The sequence below is a fragment of the Bactrocera dorsalis genome, chromosome 3 (assembly GCF_023373825.1).
Source record: "Bactrocera dorsalis isolate Fly_Bdor chromosome 3, ASM2337382v1, whole genome shotgun sequence".
In the NCBI taxonomy this organism is placed as follows: domain Eukaryota; kingdom Metazoa; phylum Arthropoda; class Insecta; order Diptera; family Tephritidae; genus Bactrocera; species Bactrocera dorsalis.
In genome coordinates, this window is record NC_064305.1 from 52,250,544 (window position 1) to 52,273,236 (window position 22,693).

Genomic DNA, 22,693 nt, shown 5'->3' on the forward strand with positions numbered 1-22,693 from the left:
TAACCTCTTCTACAAATTTGTAGGTAGACTTATACTTTGTATTCGTAAGAATATTCTGAAGTTGTATATTATTATATATCACCATTTATCGTTGTTTGTTCTTATCTTTTAACATATTGTGTTTGCGCTCATTTGCTCTCGTTTGCTCATTAAGAGCTTTTTCTGCACTATAAACAAACACATCAACGACTTTAGGATACCTTTATACCAAATGCAATGCTTCTCACCGGTTTATTAATGTTAAAAACTGGTATAATAAAATTAATCAAAACCAAATATGTATATAATGTTCGGCTGCGCTTGAAAGTGTGTTCCCCCACCTGTAAACTAATTCTCCCATTATAGATCTTGAATCTTTAAGATTATTAAGCTTTTACGTACTCGCACACAAAGGAGAAGTGGTTTTCGTGTTTACACAAAAAGCTCTTTCTCATTTGCATTAAACCATTTTATGAAATATTTTGTAGTGCAAAACAAATACACCTTGTTTATGAATTCAGTAATGCTTAAACCTTTGAAGTGAATAGTTGGGTGATAAATTTAGAGCTCTAATCCATACGAAAAACTTAGAAAAGAAGGATAACATGGTGTTTATCGAATTGGGACTTGTGTCCTTTCTACTCCTATACATTTTCTACAAATGGGCTACGTTTAAATATAATACATTCAAAGAGCGTGGAGTGGCTTACGAGGAGCCTTGGCCTCTGGTGGGCAACGCGGGAGCGGTGGTGTTGAATAGGGAAGGCTTCAATAAGACGGTCCTCAAATTTTATCAACGCAATAAAGATCAGTGAGTACATACTTTGTATTACTTACATAAAAGTATTCTCGTTACAAAAGTAACGGCGCAATCGCAGCATAGCTCTCATTTTATATAAGATTTAGTTGTTCTTCCCTTGCTCTGGTGTTCATTGTCATCCACTTTGTTGCAATCAAGTGGAATGATATGCAAGTACAATGCATATGCATATACATTTGTATATCTTTTTACGGTAATCCCACCTGAGCATCTGTATATGTTTGTACGAGCTAGTTAGAAATATTCGTTTCTCATTTAAATATTTTCGATTGGATGCTTAAATACAATTTAATTTTAAAAAATACAGATTTTCACTTCAAAAGCACTTTTATAAATATTTGAGTGATAAAAAATTATACCCTAAAAGAACGTTTCGATATATGAATATTGTGGAAATTTTACACTCTTTTTATTTTGTTGGATGCAACCTTCAAATAAATTTTAGCTCTAAGTTATTTAAAGTTAGTAAATATTTTTATCCTGAACAATATCAATATATCCCCAGAATTTTCGCACGAAGCTAAGCTAAGCCCACATTTTGGTATACTTGTATGACCCACGCGATGTCGGCATACCAGACCATAGTTAACAAGTAAGGAAGGGCTGAGTTCGGGTGTCACCGAACATTTTATACTCTCGCATGATAAAGTGATAATCGAGATTTCATTTTCCGTCATTTACATATTTTTTTATTTTGCTGTAAAATTAATTAGAATTAAATTCTGAGAGATTTACCGATATTTTCGGTGAAAAATTAGGTTAGGATAGGTTAGGCACTGAGTTCTTGGTGTTCGATATCAGGGACCTTGAAAAGTTATAGTCCGATCACGACAATTTTTCCACAAGGGATGCCTTAGCTCAAATGCCGTATTTGTGTAAAGCTTTATTCCGCTATCATCATTGATTCCTAATGTATATATTATACAGAGAAAGCATCAGATGGAATTCAAAATAGCGCTATATTGGAAGAAGGCGTGGTTGTGAACCGATTTCACCCATATTTCGTACATGTCATCAGGGTGTTAAGAAAATATTATATGCCGAATTTCATTGAAATCGGTCGAGTAGTCCTGAGATATGGTTTTTGGTCCATAAGTGGGCGACGCCACGCCCATTTTCAATTTAAAAAAAAAGCCTGGGTGCAGCTTCCTTCTGCCATTTCTTCCGTAAAATTTAGTGTTTCTGACGTTTTTTGTTAGTCGGTTAACGCACTTTTAGTGATTTTCAACATAACCTTTGTATGGGAGGTGGGCGTGGTTATTATTCGATTTCTTCCATTTTTGAACTGTATATGGAAATGCCTGAAGGAAACGACTCTATAGAGTTTGGTTGACATAGCTATAGTAGTTTCCGAGATATGTACAAAAAACTTAGTAGGGGGCGGGGCCACGCCCACTTTTCCATAAAAATTACGTCCAAATATGCTCCTCACTAATGCGATCCTTTGTGCCAAATTTTACATAATATCTTTATTTATGGCTTAGTTATCACACTTTATAGGTTTTCGGTTTTAGCCATTTTGTGGGCGTGGCTGTGAGCCGATTTTGCCCATCTTCGAACTTAACCTTCTTATGAGCCAAGAAATACATGTACCAAGTTTCATCATGATATCATCATGATTTTTACTCAAGTTACAGCTTGCACGGACAGACGGACGGACGGACAGACAGACATCCGGATTTCAACTCTACTCGTCACCCTGATCACTTTGGTATATATAACCCTATATCTGACTATTTTAGTTTTAGGACTTACAAACAACCGTTATGTGAACAAAACTATAATACTCTCCTTAGCAATTTTGTTGCGAGAGTATAATAAAAATGAAACCTACTCGTACATATATTCTAATCTTAAACTCCTGTGATATCCCACTGGTATTGCACAATACTACAATGAACATTTGATATTTTATTACATATGTAAATATAATTGCGCACAATGCAATTGCCAAAATATATACATATGTACATATATAACAAACCTTTCCTTCGATAACAAATGTATCTAATCTCCACGATACTGAGCACACTTTATCTATTGAATATTTACATAAGTACTTATTTATTGTTCAATAACAACAACGATATATGTATGAGTAAGTGCGCTTCGACTAAATTATGCCTTTCGAATATTAATTTCTAAATTCTAAAATATTTTGGAATATATGGTATTATACTAAATAATCCTCTTCATTATTCACTGCACTCAAAAACAAAAAATAAATAAATCGAAATGTATGATTCCAATTTATTCCTCAAATCGGGCAAACAACATCCTGAAACCATACATACGTGTATGTATATATTTGCGCTATGGTACATTGTATTTAATCAATCTCATGACAACACTATATATATTTACAATTATCTTAAAAATAATAACACACTTGGCAATACTCAACTTGCTTATTCAGATTCCACAATTAAAATACTTTATTATGTACTTTTTACTGTTGTTTTTGTTGTATTAGCGCTTGTTATTCCATATTCAAATTGTCAAGTTCAAGAATTAAAACTTTCTTCCTACTTCCAAGAATTCAATTTCCATTATTCTTTAATGTACTATACGTACTAAAAAATGTGCAAAATTGGGCAGATACATTAATACATTCAATAAAAGATCCGATTTTTTTTTATTATTTTTATAACTAATTTTATGTGTAAACAATGAATTTAAGGGGAGACAATGTTAACCTACTTGTATTTGTTTTTCAGCGATATTGTCGGGTTCTACAATTTTCGTTCTCCTGTATTCGTGGTACAAAATCCCGATTATATCAAAAAGATGACTGTAAAAGACTTTGATTTCTTCGTAAACCACACACCGTTTTTTAAAGCCGACGACGATCCTCTCATTAACGGAATGCTGACTGTAATGAAGGATCAACGCTGGAAAAATATGCGCAACACACTTTCTCCGATCTTTACCGCCGCCAAGATGCGCGCCATGTTTGGTTTGATGAACGAATGTCTGAATGAATGTTTGGGACGGCTGCGCGATGCGACCAAATGTGGAAAGAGTCACGATATAGAACTGAAAGGTTGGTTTACGCGCTTGTCAAATGATATTATTGCCTCAACTGCATTTGGTTTGAAGATTAATTCCTATGAGGATAAGAACAATGAGTTCTATATGATCGGACAATCGATTTCAAATTTTCGCGGCAAACAAATGCTCAAATTCTTTGTTTCTAATACAATGCCCATTGTACAAAAGGTATTTGTTACGAATACTCGAAAAAAATCAGTAATATATATGTAATCGTATTTGCATTTATATTTCGCTTACAGATCCTGGGGTATAAAATATTTGATACCGATAAAACGGATTATTTCAAACGACTAGTTATAGATACAATGAAATATCGACAAGAGAATAAAATCCATAGACCGGATATGATCCAGTTATTGATCGAAGCCAAGCAGGAGTCTGACCAAAACTGGTCTGACGATGACATTGTAGCACAATGCTTCATTTTCTTTTTCGCCGCTTTTGAAAATAATGCCAATTTCACCTCGGTAATCTGTCATGAGCTAATGGAAAATCCTGAAGTACAAGAACGTTTGTACGAAGAGGCACTAGAGGTACGTGAGGAACTTAACGGGCAACCCTTAACTTACGAAGCAGTGATGAAAATGAAGTACATGGACATGGTCACATCCGAAACATTACGTAAATGGAATCTTGCTGGATTTACAGATCGCTTGTGCTCTAAGGATTACGACCTCACTGATGATGATGGGAACTTAGTATTTAAATTTAAAGCTGATGACTATGTGTGGTTTCCCATCATTGGTCTGCACTATAATGAAAAGTATTTCGAGGATCCCGACGCATTTAATCCTGAACGTTTTAGCGATGAAAACAAAGACAATATTAAACCCTTTACGTACCTGCCATTCGGTGTGGGGCCACGAATGTGCATAGGTTAGTTACAAAACATATACATGCTGACTTATATTATCTTTACTTAAAAGAACAATTATTTTTTGATATACATACATAGGTAATAGGTATGCATTGATGCAAGCCAAGGCTATGTTGTACTATATGATATTGGACTTCAAGTTGGAGCGTTCTCCGAAAACGGTGAAAAACATAATGGATGATATACGTGGTTTTCAAATAAATCCAATAGGCGGGTTCTGGGTTCGCCTTGTTCCACGCGCATAATCTTGAATCGAACAAGTCAAATTCGCAAATATGTGTGTGATATGCTGAACACAATGACCGCGACAGACTGCAGCAGCACGACAGTGAACTGAAAATGGCGTTGTGAATTCTGCTACATGAACATTTGTGAGAAGGCAGCAACATAACAATGGCCGGCATGTACACAAGACAACACAGCTGTCCTTTTTGGATGTACACAATTTCGTTGTGGCCATACTAATACCTTTCACTTCAATGAAATTTTAATATTTTGTTCTAAGTGAAATTTTTTATGCAAAAAATAAGTAAATAGATAAATATTTTTGTTTTAAATTATCAATTGTTATTACAAATGATATAATATAGCCATTTTAGGCTTTTATTTGTAAAATAACGTCAAGTTTGTTAGAGCTGTGAATAATTTTACATTTTACATCAAATTAGTGGCATCACCACTCTGCTTTATCTCTCTACCTTCAATTCTACTGTCAAATCTACTGTCGTTGGCAAATATAAGAATATATTGAAGTTAGCGAGAACGTCAACTGTCGGCCTGCAGTCGTATAGTCGTGCAGCAGTCAAAATAACTGTGTGTATTTTAATATTTGACAGAAGTCATTGCAGTCTGTCGCGGTCATTGTGTTCAGCATATGTAAATATTGAAGCTTTAGTGAAGAGCCATTAGAATTTTAATTTACTCTTGTTTATGCAAAGCATTTGTTTATGCTTATGAATTTAAGTATATACTATAAGCTTATGTAAAAAGATTTGCATATGAGATTGTGTACTTGTTTATTTTTTTTGATATTTGTTTAATTTACTTAATATACTCTCTTTTCTCAATAATAATAAAGTGCTGTTCTCTCTTTTACAAATATATAAAACACAGCATGAAAAACCGGTCTTTATTTAGTAGGAGTCTATACTTATCCATCTCAGACTCTCAAAGAATGCAGGAATAATTTAAGCAGCAGTTAATGCTTTGCAACGAAAAAATGTCTCAGAATAAACAATAAAATTTATAAATTATCAATATAAACAGCAAATGGGCCGATAAATTAATACCCTTCTAAATTGATTCAGCGAATCTCCACTTTTTTCAACATGTCTAAACGACATTCGGTATCTGATATATAGGCGGCAAGGCGTTCGACCCTAATGTCAACCCAAAGTAATTTCAGTTTGGAAACAAACGGAAATACCACTGTATCAAATTTGGAAAATACGGTGCAGGAAGCAGCTGTTCGTGGTAAAATACTAGTTTAGCTGTGGAGACGGCGAAGGTATGAGGTGTATTGTCATGAATTTTATTTTCACCTATTTTGATATTTCTCACAGAATACGACACAGGTGGTCTTTTGGTATGACGGCTTTCTGAGATATCTACGAACTTTCAATTAGCGTTCTGCCAATGCAATATTGTAGTCTCCGGCCTTTTGACCATCGTCACGTGTCATATTACAAATAAGTCTACTGCAAGCAGACATACATACATATGTACGTATAAAATGTTACTTTGCAAATTTTTTTATGAATGTTATAACTCAATGAAAAAATTTATAAAACGGTAAACTTAGTTTTGTAGGAAATTGCTGCTCTACAAGAACGGTCTCTTACAATATAAAGCAAAAATGAAACTAAAAATATTGCAACGGTATTCTCTATAAGTCTTGTAGTTCACCCTTGTGTTCGATCACTGGATTGTTAAGATCGTTTCTTTATTTCTAAATCCAACAAATTAACGTTTTATTAGCTTACAACTGTTACCTAGAACTGTGCCTGCTGCACAATCCGGCAGACGTTACATAGTAGATCTTTAACAAAATTTTGCCACTCGAACATTTTGGCAACTACGAATTTTGCATTTATTTACATATATATTTTAGATGTTACTAACAACCGTTAAGTGAGCAAAACTATTATACAAAATTACATTGAATAAGTAAAAAATGTTTGAACTCAGTTTTTGCCAATCGTTCTGGTCGTAGCATCCACATTTTATCTGTGTAGCATTAAGTTTTATAGCAGCGATTGCTATTTTGGCTGTATACAAAAATTTTAGCAAAGTTCCTTGGGTTTCATTAAGGTACCTCACATACAATCACCAAACATATGGAGAAGAGTCAGCCGGATGTTGGAAAATCCTGGTAATGGTTATATGGGGGCTAGGGAAAGCATTCTCCCAATAATATCTATTTTAGGTAAAATGATATACTACTGTGATCAAAGTGAAAGGTAAATTTTGTCCATTCATCTCCTTCAAAGTAATCCCCTCCTTATGCCAACGAAATTTGTCATCAAAGCACTTGGAAAAATCCTCAGTCAGCATGACCATTAGAGCCTTCTTCGATTCAGCTTTTATATCCTCAATTGAGTCAAAACGATGTCCTCGGAATGGTCATGTGAATTTGCTGAATAGCCAGAAATTAAATGAAGGTAATTCAGGCGAATGCGGTGGTTGCTGCCGATGATAGTTGAAAATGTGACGAAAAGAACACGAATAACCAATGCAGTTGAGATGATGCATAATCGCACTTTTTGTTCAATATATTCAGACATAGTAAAAATCAAAGAATTCACGTCCCACAAAACGACGCGTATCTAAAATACTAATTAATATTTTGTCGTGAAATGTAGCAGAGATATCACTAACAGTACTACCAACTTACAGAAAAAAATGTACATATAGTACATACATAAAACTCAAATATTGGTCGATATATACAGCGTAAAGTCGCCTGCAAGTGCGAAAATCTTTATATTAGGTATATGGAGGATTAGAGAAGTATTGACCCGATTCAACCCATTTTTGATACATAGAATTACTATTGTTAGGAAATAATTCTGTCTGAATTTCAGTTGTCTATCCCATACATTGACCGATATTTTCGGCCAAAAGTCAACTATACTCGTAGATACTGGGGTCCACATATTCCGTACCTAGGGTCTTAAACAGTTTTGGTTGGATTTGGACATTTTTTGGTCAACAAAATGCACACTTTAAGGGAATTATTAGTACAAAATTTTATCCTGTTATATTATTTTCTAGAAAGTGAAAGAATCAAATGGAATTTTAAATTGTGTTATATGTGAAGGAGGCCTGCTTGTAGTACGCTTTCACGATGTTGCATACCGAATTTGATTGAAATCGCTCGGGCAGATCCTGAGATAAGTATGTGATTTTACCTAAAAATGGACTTTAGACAATTTTTAGTCATAAGGTGTCTTACCATAAAACATTATTCGTGAAAAGTTTATCTAGTTACTTTTATTGCTTCTTGATTACTTTTTATTGCTTATGATTTATGGGAAGTAGGCCTGGTTGTAGTCCGATTTTGCTCTATTTTGAAAAAAAAAAAAACGTCTGATATGAATGATCTCGAAAAAAGATTTATTCAAATAATCGAAAAAGAAACATAGAAACCATGTATCAAAATGTATTCACAAGTGTACTCGTATGTTTAACATTACCAGCAACGCTTTTCACCGGTGACCCCGTCGCTTCATCATCACAAACATCTATTGCATTCTTTGTTTTGCTCTCTCTTCAGAGTTTATGACGTCACACAATTGAACAATTTCTACAAAGTCGCTCAGTACTTAATTAGATTAGAATTGAGTGAGAGCGCTTAGTAGCGATAAAAGTCGGCTGTATTGCGATTGCTGCATAAATTGTGAAATATTTCAATAACAATATTTATTAATTCGGCATATCTCGCTCCGTGCGGTGTTTAAAAAGCTTCGATCGCTTTAGCGTTAAAAAGTACAATTAATTATTTGCACACTCACTGATGGCTCTCGCAGAAGTATTAATTCTTTTGACACTTGTTGTGTTTTTATTTTACAAGTGGAGTGTTTCTAAATATCATATATGTCGTGATCGAGAAATACCACACGACCAGCCAACTCCTTTGATTGGAAATTTAGATACCAAAATATTCCTGGGAAAATCATCTTTCATAAAATTTATTATCGAGCGATATCAAGCTTATAAAAACAGGTGAATTTATAAACAAATGTTTTTTTTTTGTTACTATATTACATAAGTAGTTGCCTCACAGTGCTTTAAAAAGGTACAACCCCTACGAGTTGCGAAAGAATTAAACATCCATTGTTCGATTAAAGATGAATCAATTATAATCAAATTGACTAATATTGAAGCCTATAAACTTAAACATAGTCTTATTGCTAAATTTTAGTTCGCGTGAGCTAAAATTGTATTTAAGAAACCTTCAAATGAGTGGTACGTAGTAATAAATTAATATATATTGAGTTAATGTGGAAAAGTTTTTCAGACAATGGAATTTTTTTATATTAGGGATATGAGATGTAGACTAAAGCATAGACCAACTGCATTCTAATTCAGCGCCACATAATTTTTAAGAAGGTTGTCCAATTTGATAAATTTGAACAGTTTAAATTCAGGTGAAAAAACGGAATTCATTATATGGGATATTTTGGGGGCAGAGAAAAGGACATTACTCAGATATACTTCAAACATATTTTCACGAAATTTTCTAAATACTACTATGAGCAAAAAATAGTGAGACTTTGTTCATAATTTTAAAATTCTTAATTTTTTCAAAAACCTTCACAAAAATCCCCATTGGTCCCAATATACTTGTCTTAATGTTTTTTCCAATCCTCAAAACAATTATTAGTTCATAAAATCAATTTCTCGTCTCGAACTTAGCATGACATCTTACGTCTATAAATCTGACCATAACTCTTCAAGCCCCCAAAAATCGTTAATGTGGAGTGCGGTCTAATAGCTAATATTTGACTAAAATATATGTAATAAATTGATGAGATATATTATTAAAATTCAGAAAAAATTGTTTCTTTATAAGTGTGAGCCTTTGTACAACCTTGGTTGGGTTGCTTTTTATATTTCGGAATTGGAAAACGACAACAAATATTAATCACCCAAAATCGCTTTATTGGTTTTCAGAATATTCTCCTTTACTATAATAAAGGGTGATTTTTTAAGAGCTTGATAACTTTTTTTTTAAAAAAAACGCATAAAATTTGCAAAATCTCATCGGTTCTTTATTTGAAACGTTAGATTGGTTCATGACATTTACTTTTTGAAGATAATTTCATTTAAATGTTGACCGCGGCTGCGTTTTAGGTGGTCCATTCGGAAAGTTCAATTTTGGGCAACTTTTTCGAGCATTTCGGCCGGAATAGCCCGAATTTCTTCGGAAATGTTGTCTTCCAAAGCTGGAATAGTTGCTGGCTTATTTCTGTAGACTTTAGACTTGACGTAGCCCCACAAAAAATAGTCTAAAGGCGTTAAATCGCATGATCTTGGTGGCCAACTTACGGGTCCATTTCTTGAGATGAATTGTTGTCCGAAGTTTTCCCTCAAAATGGCCATAGAATCGCGAGCTGTGTGGCATGTAGCGCCATCTTGTTGAAACCACATGTCAACCAAGTTCAGTTCTTCCATTTTTGGCAACAAAAAGTTTGTTAGCATCGAACGATAGCGATCGCCATTCACCGTAACGTTGCGTCCAACAGCATCTTTGAAAAAATACGGTCCAATGATTCCACCAGCGTACAAACCACACCAAACAGTGCATTTTTCGGGATGCATGGGCAGTTCTTGAACGGCTTCTGGTTGCTCTTCACCCCAAATGCGGCAATTTTGCTTATTTACGTAGCCATTCAACCAGAAATGAGCCTCATCGCTGAACAAAATTTGTCGATAAAAAATTTTCGAACCGAACACTGATTTTGGTAATAAAATTCAATGATTTGCAAGCGTTGCTCGTTAGTAAGTCTATTCATGATGAAATGTCAAAGCATACTGAGCATCTTTCTCTTTGACACCATGTCTGAAATCCCACGTGATCTGTCAAATACTAATGCATGAAAATCCTAACCTCAAAAAAATCACCCGTTATATACAATTTTGCATGCGTTTGCGGAGCAAGTCTCTGACTAAAGTATCTCCAAATCATAGATCCGAACGCATTCACAGTTTGTAGTTGTTTCAGGCGATGTGAGACTTCGTGTTGTCGTGGTGAAGAAGATTCCATTTACTGCGGTTGGTTTCCAGATTTCTTGAAAAGCAACTGGCGAACAAATGGTTCGCGTTCTGCGTTATTCTAATGATATGGTTGTGATATGTGCAGTTTTTACAAAAAAAACAGTCACCCATTTTCTTGGAATTACTTCATGTGCTAACAACTTTTACTGGATTCGGCTTATTTCATTCATACAATCGATTGCTGTTTATTTTCGGCGTCATCCACGTTCATCATCTCTAACGATTTCATAGACGTATTTCGAAGCAACACTATCGTATTTTTTAAACACTTCTCCCGATCGTTTCTTGAGCGATTAACAAATTTTGTGAGATCCAGCGAAAAAAATGTTAATATGAAATGTTTATGCAATATTAAATGTATACTGGTTCCATTAATACCTATAGTTGTCTAAATCTCATGACAGGTCACATGACAATTTGGCAATATTAGTTTAAGCACAGCATCAATAGTTTCCGGAACAGCAACTAATTTTGGACGATCTTCACGAAATCCCTCTTGGATGAAGCTTCATCGCCATAAATTTAATTAAAAAACTTTGCGATAATGATTTGAGTTGCCAGAATGCAGCACTAAAGTTGCCAAATCACGAAACAAAAAAGGCAATCTACATATGAGAATTTCAGCTTTCCGGTTGGCTTTATACCATAAAGAGCTGTCAATATGTAAGATATCTTGTCAAAATTAAGTGAAGATAAAACATTAGACAAACTACACCCTACCCCAGCGTTTCCCAAATGCCGGGTCGCAACCTACTATCGATCGATCGATGCATCGTAATATTCGAAAGCGGAGATAGACGCGCGCGCGCCCGCACGTGCCACTCACCGCTGACTTTGCCAACACGAATGACATCCAAAGAAATTTTTGACTTGATTAATGATTATATCAATAAAAATAACATCGAAGGGAAGAAGTGTGTGGGATTAAGTACTGATGGCGCACGAGCAATGTCAGGCATTCGTACTGGACTATATCCAAGGATAAAAGCCATAGCTCCGGAATGTGTATGGACGCACTGTAGCATTCATAGAGCAGCATTAGCCATCAAAAAAATGCCCTTACCCTTGGCAGCAACGATACAAGAGTGTGTAAAGCTAATTAACTTCATAAAATCTCGTCCACTTAACTCAAGATTGTTCTCTGTTTTGTGCAAAGAAATGGGAAGTGATCATGAACATCTTCTTTTACACTGTGAGGTGCGATGGCTGTCAAGAGGTAATGTCTTAAAAATGCTTATTGAATTAAAAGAAAAAGTTTTTTTGGAGCAACATCCCCCAACAGCTAGAGATCTAATATTTGAAATCAAGGACAGATTTCATGATGTTAACTGGTTGGTAAAAGTGGCTACATATCTGATATTTTTGAATTTTTCAATAATCTAAACGTGGCATTGCAAGGTAACAATGTAACAATATTTAAAGTGAAAGACAAAGTGGAAGCTACAAGAAAAAACCTTATAATGTGGTTACAACGCGCGGAGACAGGGAACTTTAAAGCATTTAGTAATTTATGTGAAATACAAAAAGAGTACAACATTACTGCATTGCCACAAGACATCTTAACTCAATTTAAAGAACATTTATTACAGCACTCGAGGATACATTTGACACAAGACCATTGATTGATTTTTGGTTATCTTGTCGTCAAGAATACACAATACTAGGTCATCAATTTTTTTAATGCCTTGGGTGAACACTTACAAATGTGAAGCTGGGTTTTCAACACAAGTTTACCTTAAAAATAAATATCGAAATCCGATCTCACAATAAAACTTTCAGCAATTTCAGCAAACTTGAACTCTATTATTAAAAATAAGCAACAGCTACATACTTCGCACTAAAAAGTGAGTACCGAAGATACCAAAATATTATAAATTAATATTAATAAAACATTTCTCTTACTATTATTAAACGTGTATTACGTGAAAATTACCGGGTTATCAAAGATTTGTGTGATCAGTGTGTGACTGAGTGAAAACATTTTTTCGGGCCTAATTGAAAATAAATATTTAGGAAGCAAATAAAACTAGTAGGGTCTTCGACCTACATATAATAAATACACAAGTAAATAAATAATAAATATTATTGAAATCCATTCGATTACACCAAATAACGCTTGTTGAATTGTCACGCAAGAATTTGTATTATAAAGTTTTGCCAACACCTAAAGTATTTTGATCTTCGCAAAGTGCGAGAGTACGAGTATAAACAGTTGAAGTACAACTTAGCTTAGCCTTTCCTTACTTATTGTTATTTATATTTGAATAAGAACTAGCCCTCGTGACAAGTTATACAGAATATGCTAGTTTTTTTTAGTATTGACATCAGAATTTCTGATAATTGGACAATGATATTGTTATTCATACTATAAGCCCCTTTGCCGAATATTGTAGAAATCGTATATCTCACTTGAACGATTTAAATTGCAACCCCGCTTTTGTCTCAACCTGTTAGTAATTGATTAATGTTTTAGATAATATGAAGACTGATTCGATTAGAAATGAGTTACGTCTAAAACAGCGATGTTTAACTTAATGTTTTGAATAAAATATACATATTATTAAAAAAATGCTCATACTATATAATGAAAACTATATATGTAAGTAATAATAAAAAATTATCGACAATTTAAAATTTCAAACTTTTTTATTAGGATTTGGAGAATCAATATGGAGCAGTTTTATAAACCAATTTACCCTTATTAATATGTTCTCAATTCCGCCGATATTATCAGTAACGCTATCGATAGTTTGAAAACTGTCACATTCTATAAATTATTTTTGATTATTTCCAGTAAAATTTATGGAATTTATTCGATGCGTGATTGCAACATTCACATTCGTGACTTGGAACTCATCAAAAAGGTGGGTATAAAAGACTTTGATTCATTTCCAAATCACAATTCTGTGGGAGGAGATGGCGGCGAAACATTTTTCTCGAAAAGTTTGATCGTTTTGAAAGACCAAAAGTGGCGCGAAATGCGAAATTGTTTGTCACCCGCGTTCACGGGAAGCAAAATGCGTTTGATGTTTACGCTGATCAACGAATGTGTGATTGAAGCGGTTAACTATATCAGCAGTGAGATTCAAGCGAGTGACAATAACGATGTGGACATCGAAATGAAAGATTTTTTCACAAGATTCACAAATGATGCTATTGCATCCACAGCATTCGGCATACGAATCAATTCATTCAATGATCGAAACAACGAGTTCTATCGGACCGGAAAAGCGGTCACTGAGTTCACTGGGTTCGTTTTATTTAAAGCTATTTTATTTGGACTTGTTCCGAAAGTGATGAAGGTAAGTTCCTCATATTTTTTAAATTTTAACTAATGATTGGTTCTGTCTTTCAGGTGTTACGTATAAAATTATTTGATGATAAAATCCTTAATTACTTCAATCATTTGGTAATTGATGCTATGAAATACCGAAAGGAACACAAAATTGTACGCCCCGATATGATACACCTATTGATGGAAGCTAAACAGCACTATGAAGAGGAAACATCGGATTTGAAGGGAGAACATGCTGAATTTACTGATGAAGACCTTTTGGCTCAGTGTACGCTCTTCTTCGTTGCCGGATTTGAAACCGTATCCGCTTGTTTATGTTTCACAGCGCACGAGTTGCTTGAAAACCCCGAAATTCAAGATAGACTTTACTTAGAGATTTTGGATACGCAAAATTCACTGGACGGAAACCCCTTAAACTACGATTCACTTATGAAGATGAGGTATATGGATATGGTTATTTCGGAGTCTTTGCGTAAATGGCCACCAGTAACCTTAACAGATCGTGTTTGTTCCGCGGATTATAGTCTTAAGGACGACAAAGGGAGTTTTATTGCTAAAATTAAAAAAGGCGACAATATATTTGTACCCATAATTGGCATTCATCGTGATCCCGAATACTATCCTAATCCGAACCAGTTTGATCCCGAACGATTTTCTGATGAAAATAAAAGTAAAATTAATCCAATGAGCTATTTACCGTTCGGTGTGGGTCCCAGAATGTGTATAGGTAAGAAGATATGAGAAAATATCATCACCAATATGCGAATTTCATTAAATGTTTTATGAATATGCTTATCAGGAAATCGGCTGGCACTGATGGAGGTCAAGGCAATTATTTACCATATTATCTTGAATTTTAAAATTGCGCGGACAGAGAAAACATGCGAAAACTTAATGGAGTCCATTTCCGGATTTACCTTAATACCAAAAGAACGCTTTTGGATGAAATTGGTTCCAAGGAACTCTTAAAGTTATTCACCTTTCTTTTTATATGAATTCCATTAAATATGTCATTTAAAATAATTTTTATTTGTATCAAGGACTTCAATCACATGCCTAACTTGGGTAATTTCGACCATAGACACCATTTTACATATGTTTTGGTCACGAATGACTTATTTTTCTGGCCAATAATTTCAGCCGAAAATATTTGGATTATAAAAAGCAAGGGTCAAGTTAAAATAAATTTAAATGCGGAAATAAAGGGTCAAACTTGAAAATCCCAATTTCAACATGCCCAAAACACGCCTATGCATCGGTATTCTACGTCGGAGCTTTCATAGAATAACCTTCTCCGATCCAGCACCGAGACTTTTTTGAGTTCCGTGATTTTAATTTTGGAAATTTTTATATTGGGCGTTAAATTTTTTCCAGTGTTTAAATGAGTAATACCCTAATATAACACACAACAATACACCACATATGTATGTACATACATCACTCAACGACAACACCGCACCTGTATACCACGAGCTGAGAAACAGAATGGTTCTCGTAGCAGATTCACTCACAACATTCAATTTGTCGCACGTCTTCTCTTTCTTCAAGATTTGATTATTTATTTAAATAAGTTACATTGAGTGCAACAAAATTTTGTAATAACAAGTAAAGAAAGGCCAAGTTCGGGTGCACACAAACATTTTTTACACTTGCAGCTTGCAAAAATCAAAGCCAGGGAAATAATTTAAGGTGTAAAACCAATCATAGAAAGTAAAGTCACCCGGAAGTTCGAAAATCTTTATACTAAGTATATGGAGGCTAAGGAAACTATTGGTCCAATTCAACCCAGTTTTGACATGCAGACATAGTACCATTATAAGAGAAAGATTATCCCTTAGTTTCAGTTATATACTTATGTATATCACACATTGATCGACATTTTCAAGCGAAATTTAAAATTGTGTTATAGGGGAAGTAGGCGTGGTTTTAGTCCGATTTCCCACTGTGACGTAGGAATGTAAGAATAATATCACGTACCAAATTATATCGAAATCGGTTGGTCGGGTGCCGAGATATGGGATTTCAGCAAAAAGTGGGCGGTGCCTCACCCTTCGTCCAATTTCCACACCAGCTCCCATAAAGTTCTCTCATACCATCATACCAGTCAACCGGATTTCAATTTATCTCGTCATCAGCTGGCAATTTGACCGAGAGAAAAATACCGACTAGAAACTAAATTGAGATAATGGTTTAGGGATCGAGAGTTCCAACGCCGAAATCTACACATTCCTTGCCAGAGGGTGAAAAAGAAACAGGAGTGGGATTTTTCTGTAGTATTCCATACATTGAATATAGCTACAACCTAAGTTACTCCAATTCCTTCTTTGAAGCCGAAATTGTGGGCATAACAGATAGTGCCAAGCGGGCTGGAATGCAGGGCATGCGCGCAGGATGATGAGACGCTGGAACATTATCCATGCAAAAGCGCAGCCTTCAGGCGGATGAGAAGAGACATATTCCACGGCTCTTTTCTCGCGATTTTCTCGGTTTTTTTAATGTTGAAATTAACTAATCGGCCGTATTTTTTTTAAACAAATACATTCATTACGAATATCTACAAAATGATTTTTTATGTTCATTTATTGGATATGTCATAGTTAAATAAAGTATTGAAATTATGCGTTGAAAAGGTCGTGTATGTGATTGCGGCCACAATTTTGATAAGCAACAAAAATGTCAAAAAGATTATTAATCAATGGGAAAGTCGTTATCGCGCTATGGAAGCTTTTTTGTTTTTTTTTTTAAATTTAGCAAAATGGCGGCGGTTTGAAGAAATAGTATCGAATTTGGCCCTTTTTTCGATAGAACAATAAAAGCTTTCATAGCGTGATAACGAATGACGTTAAAATTTTTCTCTCCAAATTGGAACTAGCCCAGCGGGATAATGGTTCCCCGCTTACATTTTTCTTTGAAGAAAATTTGCAGAAAGTTGGTTGTGTTAAGGTGAGCTGCTATTTTAAATAAAAATTTAATTTTATGTTTAAATTTCGAATAAAGAAATAATATTAATATTCTCGATAAGGCATATGAGAAGACTAATTAAAAATGAAGAAAGCGAAGCACTTTAATGCGTTACTGTTTGGTAAGTTTTTCGTGTTTTTATCATTGATGGAAATTGATAATTATATACGGTTTCTTCTTTTTTTTGTAGGAAAAAAGGAAAAGAGACTCAGCCATAAAATTAAAAGAAAACCATTCCTTTTTATACATAAATACTTAGAAGAATTCTCCGTTAACTTTGGCATCGAAGAATTCTTCGTCTGCAAGAAACGCTGTAGCGATTGTAATAATTTGAACTTTGATAATGAATTCGAGAGAATGTTTACTACAGTGTATAATATCCGATAATGCAACAAAAAAATCGATTTCTCGAAAATTTCACACTGAGACGATCCCTTAAGATTAAAGTTTTATAAAACTTCTTTCACCCATAATTATGATATAACATAGTAATAAAGAATAGTAAAATAATACAGCAATACATCCAGAAGAGCTGATTATAATTGGCTGAAATTGGTTTAAAAAATTTTCATTGTATAGGCATTAGTTACATACACGCATTTCTATTGTTTAAAGTATTTATTTCTTGGTGTATAATCTAGTTTAATCTACTCCCTACTACGCAGCTTTAATTGCACGTGAGCAACTGCCACTCCACAACAGAATACCAATTTCAACTTTGCGAGAGAATATCATCCAGCTACCGCAGGCAATAGCGTATATTATCTAGTATTCTCATATTATAGTAGATGGTAGTGCCAAAATTAGGACACTGCCAGTGGCGTAGCTACAACTACAACTACCTTTTATCTACCTACCTACAAGTTTCATGAGGTGGTTCGAACAAAAGTGAATTTTTAGGAACTAGAAACCACGCAAATTCTGAAGTTCCAAAATTCTCACAATACGGTTTTTGAGGAAATTGATAGTAAATTTTCAAGACATCTTATTAAAAGCCGTAGAAAAAATCCATTTTCGCCCTATATCTTGTACACTTTTGACAAAATTTTCAGAAATTTTTGCCCGAATTGAAGTTTTTAAATATCATTTTTGAAAATTTGGAGAAATAGAAGTATTTGTTACATTCAAAACATAGGGTAACTGTGAGAGTGGCACGTCGCGACGACAGAGTAAAAATAAAGATACTGTTTTTTTTGTCACTCTTACGTCGCAATGTATCGCTCTCACAGTTTGCCCTATGCTTCAACTGTGACATATCCGTTGGTTTCTCAAAATATGTTCGGTTAGAGCAGGGATGGGCACATTAGCCCTCAGTGGCATTTTGCCCGTGCGGGCACGAGTGCACATTTTGAGGGCTAGGTGAGGGGATCATCGCGGGCAAACATGAAGAGGGAAGTGAGAGCAACGTTTTACCACTCCATATTTACAAATGAGAGCAACGTATTTTCCACCACCATTGACTGATCTATCACATGTACAGTGGTGTGAACAAAATAGAAACAACCATAAGGTGTTGTGAAGTTTTAAAATATGCTGTTTTCTTATTAAATAAAATTGTTTTTAGATACATAACATAACATATATATATTTTTTTTCCTAACAGTGATTAAGATTTCCCACCATGCAAAGGTAAATAAAAACAAATTTTAATGCGAAACTCTAAACACTGCAAATTATGTTTACGCCTTTTTGTTCACACAACTGTACAATTCCGATATGAAGTAAACTTCCACCCTTAAATTTGTGTACAATGTCAGTATTGCCGCAACCACTCTGCGATGAACATCAAGTTACGGAGGAATGTAATTCATTTTTTTCGCAATTTTTCTCAACTTGTTATGCCCTTCTCTCCGTAAACTGATATTCCCCTCATCTAGCCCCCGTGCGCACTTTGCTAACTTTGCGGGCTAAAAATGTGCCCATCCCTGGGTTAAAGAAACTACGGAATTTTTTGTCTGTATACGAGGCTTGTTACAAATGTTTCTTGAAAATGGAAAAAATCATTCAATAAACGAATCCACGCTCATACTACATACCTTAAGCACGAAAGTCGTTACTGATTCAAACATTTGTTAATTTTGTAAAAAAAAATTGTTGAAGTATTTCTTTGAATATTAAAAAACAGCGAAGATCGTTTTGCCGCCCCCAAGACGTTGCGCCCGGGGCGACGGCCACTCATTCGCGTTCCACACATTTGTTCTTTTACATTTATTAAAATATACTTCTCAAATAATTCCGTTATAGTTTCATATTTTAGTATATGCGAGACACTCAATTCAATATCTCCGTTATAATCATTTCGGATTCTTCAAAAATACTAAAACAGTCTGTAATTTTTGGCAAAATCACGGCGAACGTACAAACTAATTCAATAATACTAAACATAACTAAAAGTATTTTAAATGGTAACGAATGCCATTGCTTTTGTCAACTTTCCGATTTCTGACAAAATTTTAAGAAATACTGCCAAATAATTTGAACGGTGCTTTTCAAAAACATAAAATGGACTGACTTTTTGCAGCCTTCCGCAAAAAACTTTTTTTTTCGGTATACAACGCAAGCATAACGGCAATTAAGAGTATAATCCGCTAGCATCTTAAACTAGTAATTATATCCTGTACAGTTTGCCACCTTGCCGAAGAAAAGGAGACCTATGTACTTATATATAAAGTATGTATGTATTGTATATAAATGATAAGCGTGACGCCATGTCCCATTGTATATACGCTAACTAGTCTTTCAGTTTTTGAGATATCATTGAAAATATTGTAGATGTGGTGCAATCAAATTTTCAGTGTACATATTCATAAATCCAACAATGCATGCTGATGACAACTCAGTCATTCGCCAATCTGATGATTGAATGCGCAATAATAAGGACGAGATATCTACATGTACATAAATGCAAATTATTTTGCATACACGCATACTTAAGGACATAAATATCCGTGCAACTAAGGCTTTACGCATTTTGCATTAAGCCTTCCGTTGAAAATAACAGCAGCGTTCATATTTAAAGCGTTTCTTGTGCAAAGGGTTTCCGCTGTTCTGAAAGGCTGCTTCGTCAACGTTCCATTTAAAGTACAGTTTTTTATATATATAAATGATGCACCTCAATCATATGCCGAGCAAGTATTTCGAGCATTATTATTATTGAGTGGATAGATTAATGCTATTGAAACCATTAAATATAAGTTTAAAATGAGCGGACAAAAAATGGACATCACGAGCTATGAAACGTATCTGTACTACACTAACCATCTACCTATCTAATTTTACTTTTTAAGGTGAAGTGCGAAGTTATAACACTAGAGGTTTAAAGAAACCAATAAAATAGGCACAAACTGATGATCTGCAATATTTGTACTCTCGCAACATGAAATTATAACGTTCTCTTCCCCCCCACGGCTGATTCTTTACAGTAAATTTCGGTTAATATGTGAGACATAATATTGAAATTCAAAAAGAATTGTTTTATGTTGCTACTACAAGTTTATTTTGTATCTAACCTGTTGGAAAGGTTTCGAGAGCATACCACATAAATGAATTTCAAGCACTATGAAATATACATTGGTGTTTGCTTGTAAACTGCATTTCAGCAGAAATATCATTGGGTTAAAACTAATGCTTCAGTTAGTGACCAACGTCCCCCTTCTGTACTTACCGCTCGTAACAAAAGAAATTGTCAAAAGTTGTGCCCGTAGTGACAACGAACTATAAAAGTCTGTTATTCTCATGTGTTCAATTGCACAATTTGTTTACAAGGTTTGATACACATCTAGATTTTTAGTTGACAATTTTCATAATGTAAAAGATCAAAACTAAAATACACCTATTAAAAATAGTCCACCGATTTATAAATAATTGTATTCGGCTGTGACTTTTAGTTAATTTAAAAATATTTCAAATATATTCTAGTTTAATTTTTAACTACCACAAAATATCGAGGTTGGCAAACCTTACACAGGTTTGCATTCAGTAATGAGCTGACGCATTTTTATGAGAAAACTCCAATTTTCGTGGAAATCCACATACAGTAGATGTTAGAAGCATTGGTGAGTGTGAAATCACATTGCGCTCTCATAAGATAGGTCGTATCAGCTGATTAGGTCTACTGTTTTGCGTCGGTCACTAACTGAAGCATAAGCCACGAAATAAGGTAAAAAAGGCTGTAATTTGGTACAAGAAACCGAAATATAGGGGTTCTCCTCCGCTATTCTTTGTTTAAGATACTTAAGCAAATTATTTTTATAAAAATGTGGAATAAATATATGCGTTGAATCATCTCAGTGGAAAGTTGGGAAAAAAATGGTAAACATTAGGCCGACGAGTTATTAGTATAATGAGATACTTTTCTTAGTTTACGCAAAAAATTTTTGATTTTCAATCGAAATAAAAAAGTATGTGTCCAATATTTTACCTCAAACAACATAAGATATGTTTTGCCCGAAAAAGATACTTGAATGCATTTTTTTCGGAAAACTGAATTAATACAAATATTTTATTGATTGTAATGCTTTTAAAAAATTAGTTTAATCGAGCAGTTCGGTTAAGCTTACATAAATTGTAACCACTGCTACCTACAAAACTTGCCGGAATCGAATGGTATAGTTATGGGGTCAAAGCAATGTCAAAGCCCTGAGAATAAAGTAAAGATTTAGCAATTACCATATGTGGCTAAATAGTAAATGAATACTTGTCATTCATTTATATTCAGCGCTAAACCACTTTGTGGTTAAAAAAGTATATCAATTTGGTAAACTTAAATAAGAAACATATTGACCATTATAAATATAGTAGTGTCAAGCAGTTAGCCAAAAATCAGTATATTGCATACATTGTGGCCAAGGGATTGCTATTAGACTAAAGCGAGCTTGAGAACGTATTCCACTCTTAATTTTGAGGAGTATATGCTATAGCATTCTGATGTAAACAATACATTCAGAGATTGAAAAGTTTTGTTAGAAAATAATCCGCACCAAATTTCGTGAAGATAAGTATCTAGTAAAATAGATTTCCGCACAAGAACTTGGTTTTGAACGATAAATTGTTCAATTGATATCAGTCCTATAGTGGATTGCTGGCTTGCAATTCCTCAAAAATCAACAGCTTCTTGGTGAAATAAAAACATGTGCAAATTTTCAGTGCGATACCTCAAAAGCTGCAGGACTAGTCACGTATATACAGACAAATAGACGGACATGGATAAATCTACTCAGCCCGCCACGCTGATTAATGTAAACCCATATATTTTAGCTTAAACAGTGGACGTGCGTTCTTCCTTCGAGCTTCCGATGGTGACTGCGAAGTGTCCGCTCATTGCAACATTTAAGTCGTCAAATTTAATTAGGAATACAACGAACTAACTGTCGGCTGTTGGCTGCCTGCAGTCGAGAGACACACTCATCTGCTTAGCTGCCTGCCCTGC

The 22,693-nt window shown here is 34.5% G+C and overlaps 2 protein-coding genes across 10 annotated transcripts in view; one reads left to right on the forward strand and one right to left on the reverse strand.

The window, feature by feature from the left end:
• LOC105225365 (uncharacterized) overlaps positions 1–22,693 on the reverse strand; it is an 86,951-nt gene that overhangs the window by 58,792 nt on the left and 5,466 nt on the right. The window lies entirely within an intron of this gene.
• Positions 492–15,327, forward strand: LOC105225363 (uncharacterized). Its single transcript, XM_011203783.4, has 8 exons — positions 492–790; positions 3,517–4,018; positions 4,093–4,729; positions 4,809–4,973; positions 8,732–8,954; positions 13,804–14,311; positions 14,365–15,031; positions 15,104–15,327. Exons 1-8 carry the CDS (start codon positions 585–587, stop codon positions 15,271–15,273), a joined length of 3,078 nt encoding a protein of 1,025 aa, XP_011202085.2. The 5' UTR covers positions 492–584; the 3' UTR covers positions 15,274–15,327.

Bases quoted from the DNA above. Each gene is read 5' to 3' on its own strand.
- LOC105225363 (XM_011203783.4), top strand. From the start codon at position 585: ATGGTGTTTATCGAATTGGGACTTGTGTCCTTTCTACTCCTATACATT. The intron at 4,974-8,731 runs AATCTTGAATCG...ACAATTAATTAT, and splicing joins TCGCCTTGTTCCACGCGCAT to TTGCACACTCACTGATGGCT. The intron at 14,312-14,364 runs GTAAGTTCCTCA...TCTGTCTTTCAG, and splicing joins TTGTTCCGAAAGTGATGAAG to GTGTTACGTATAAAATTATT.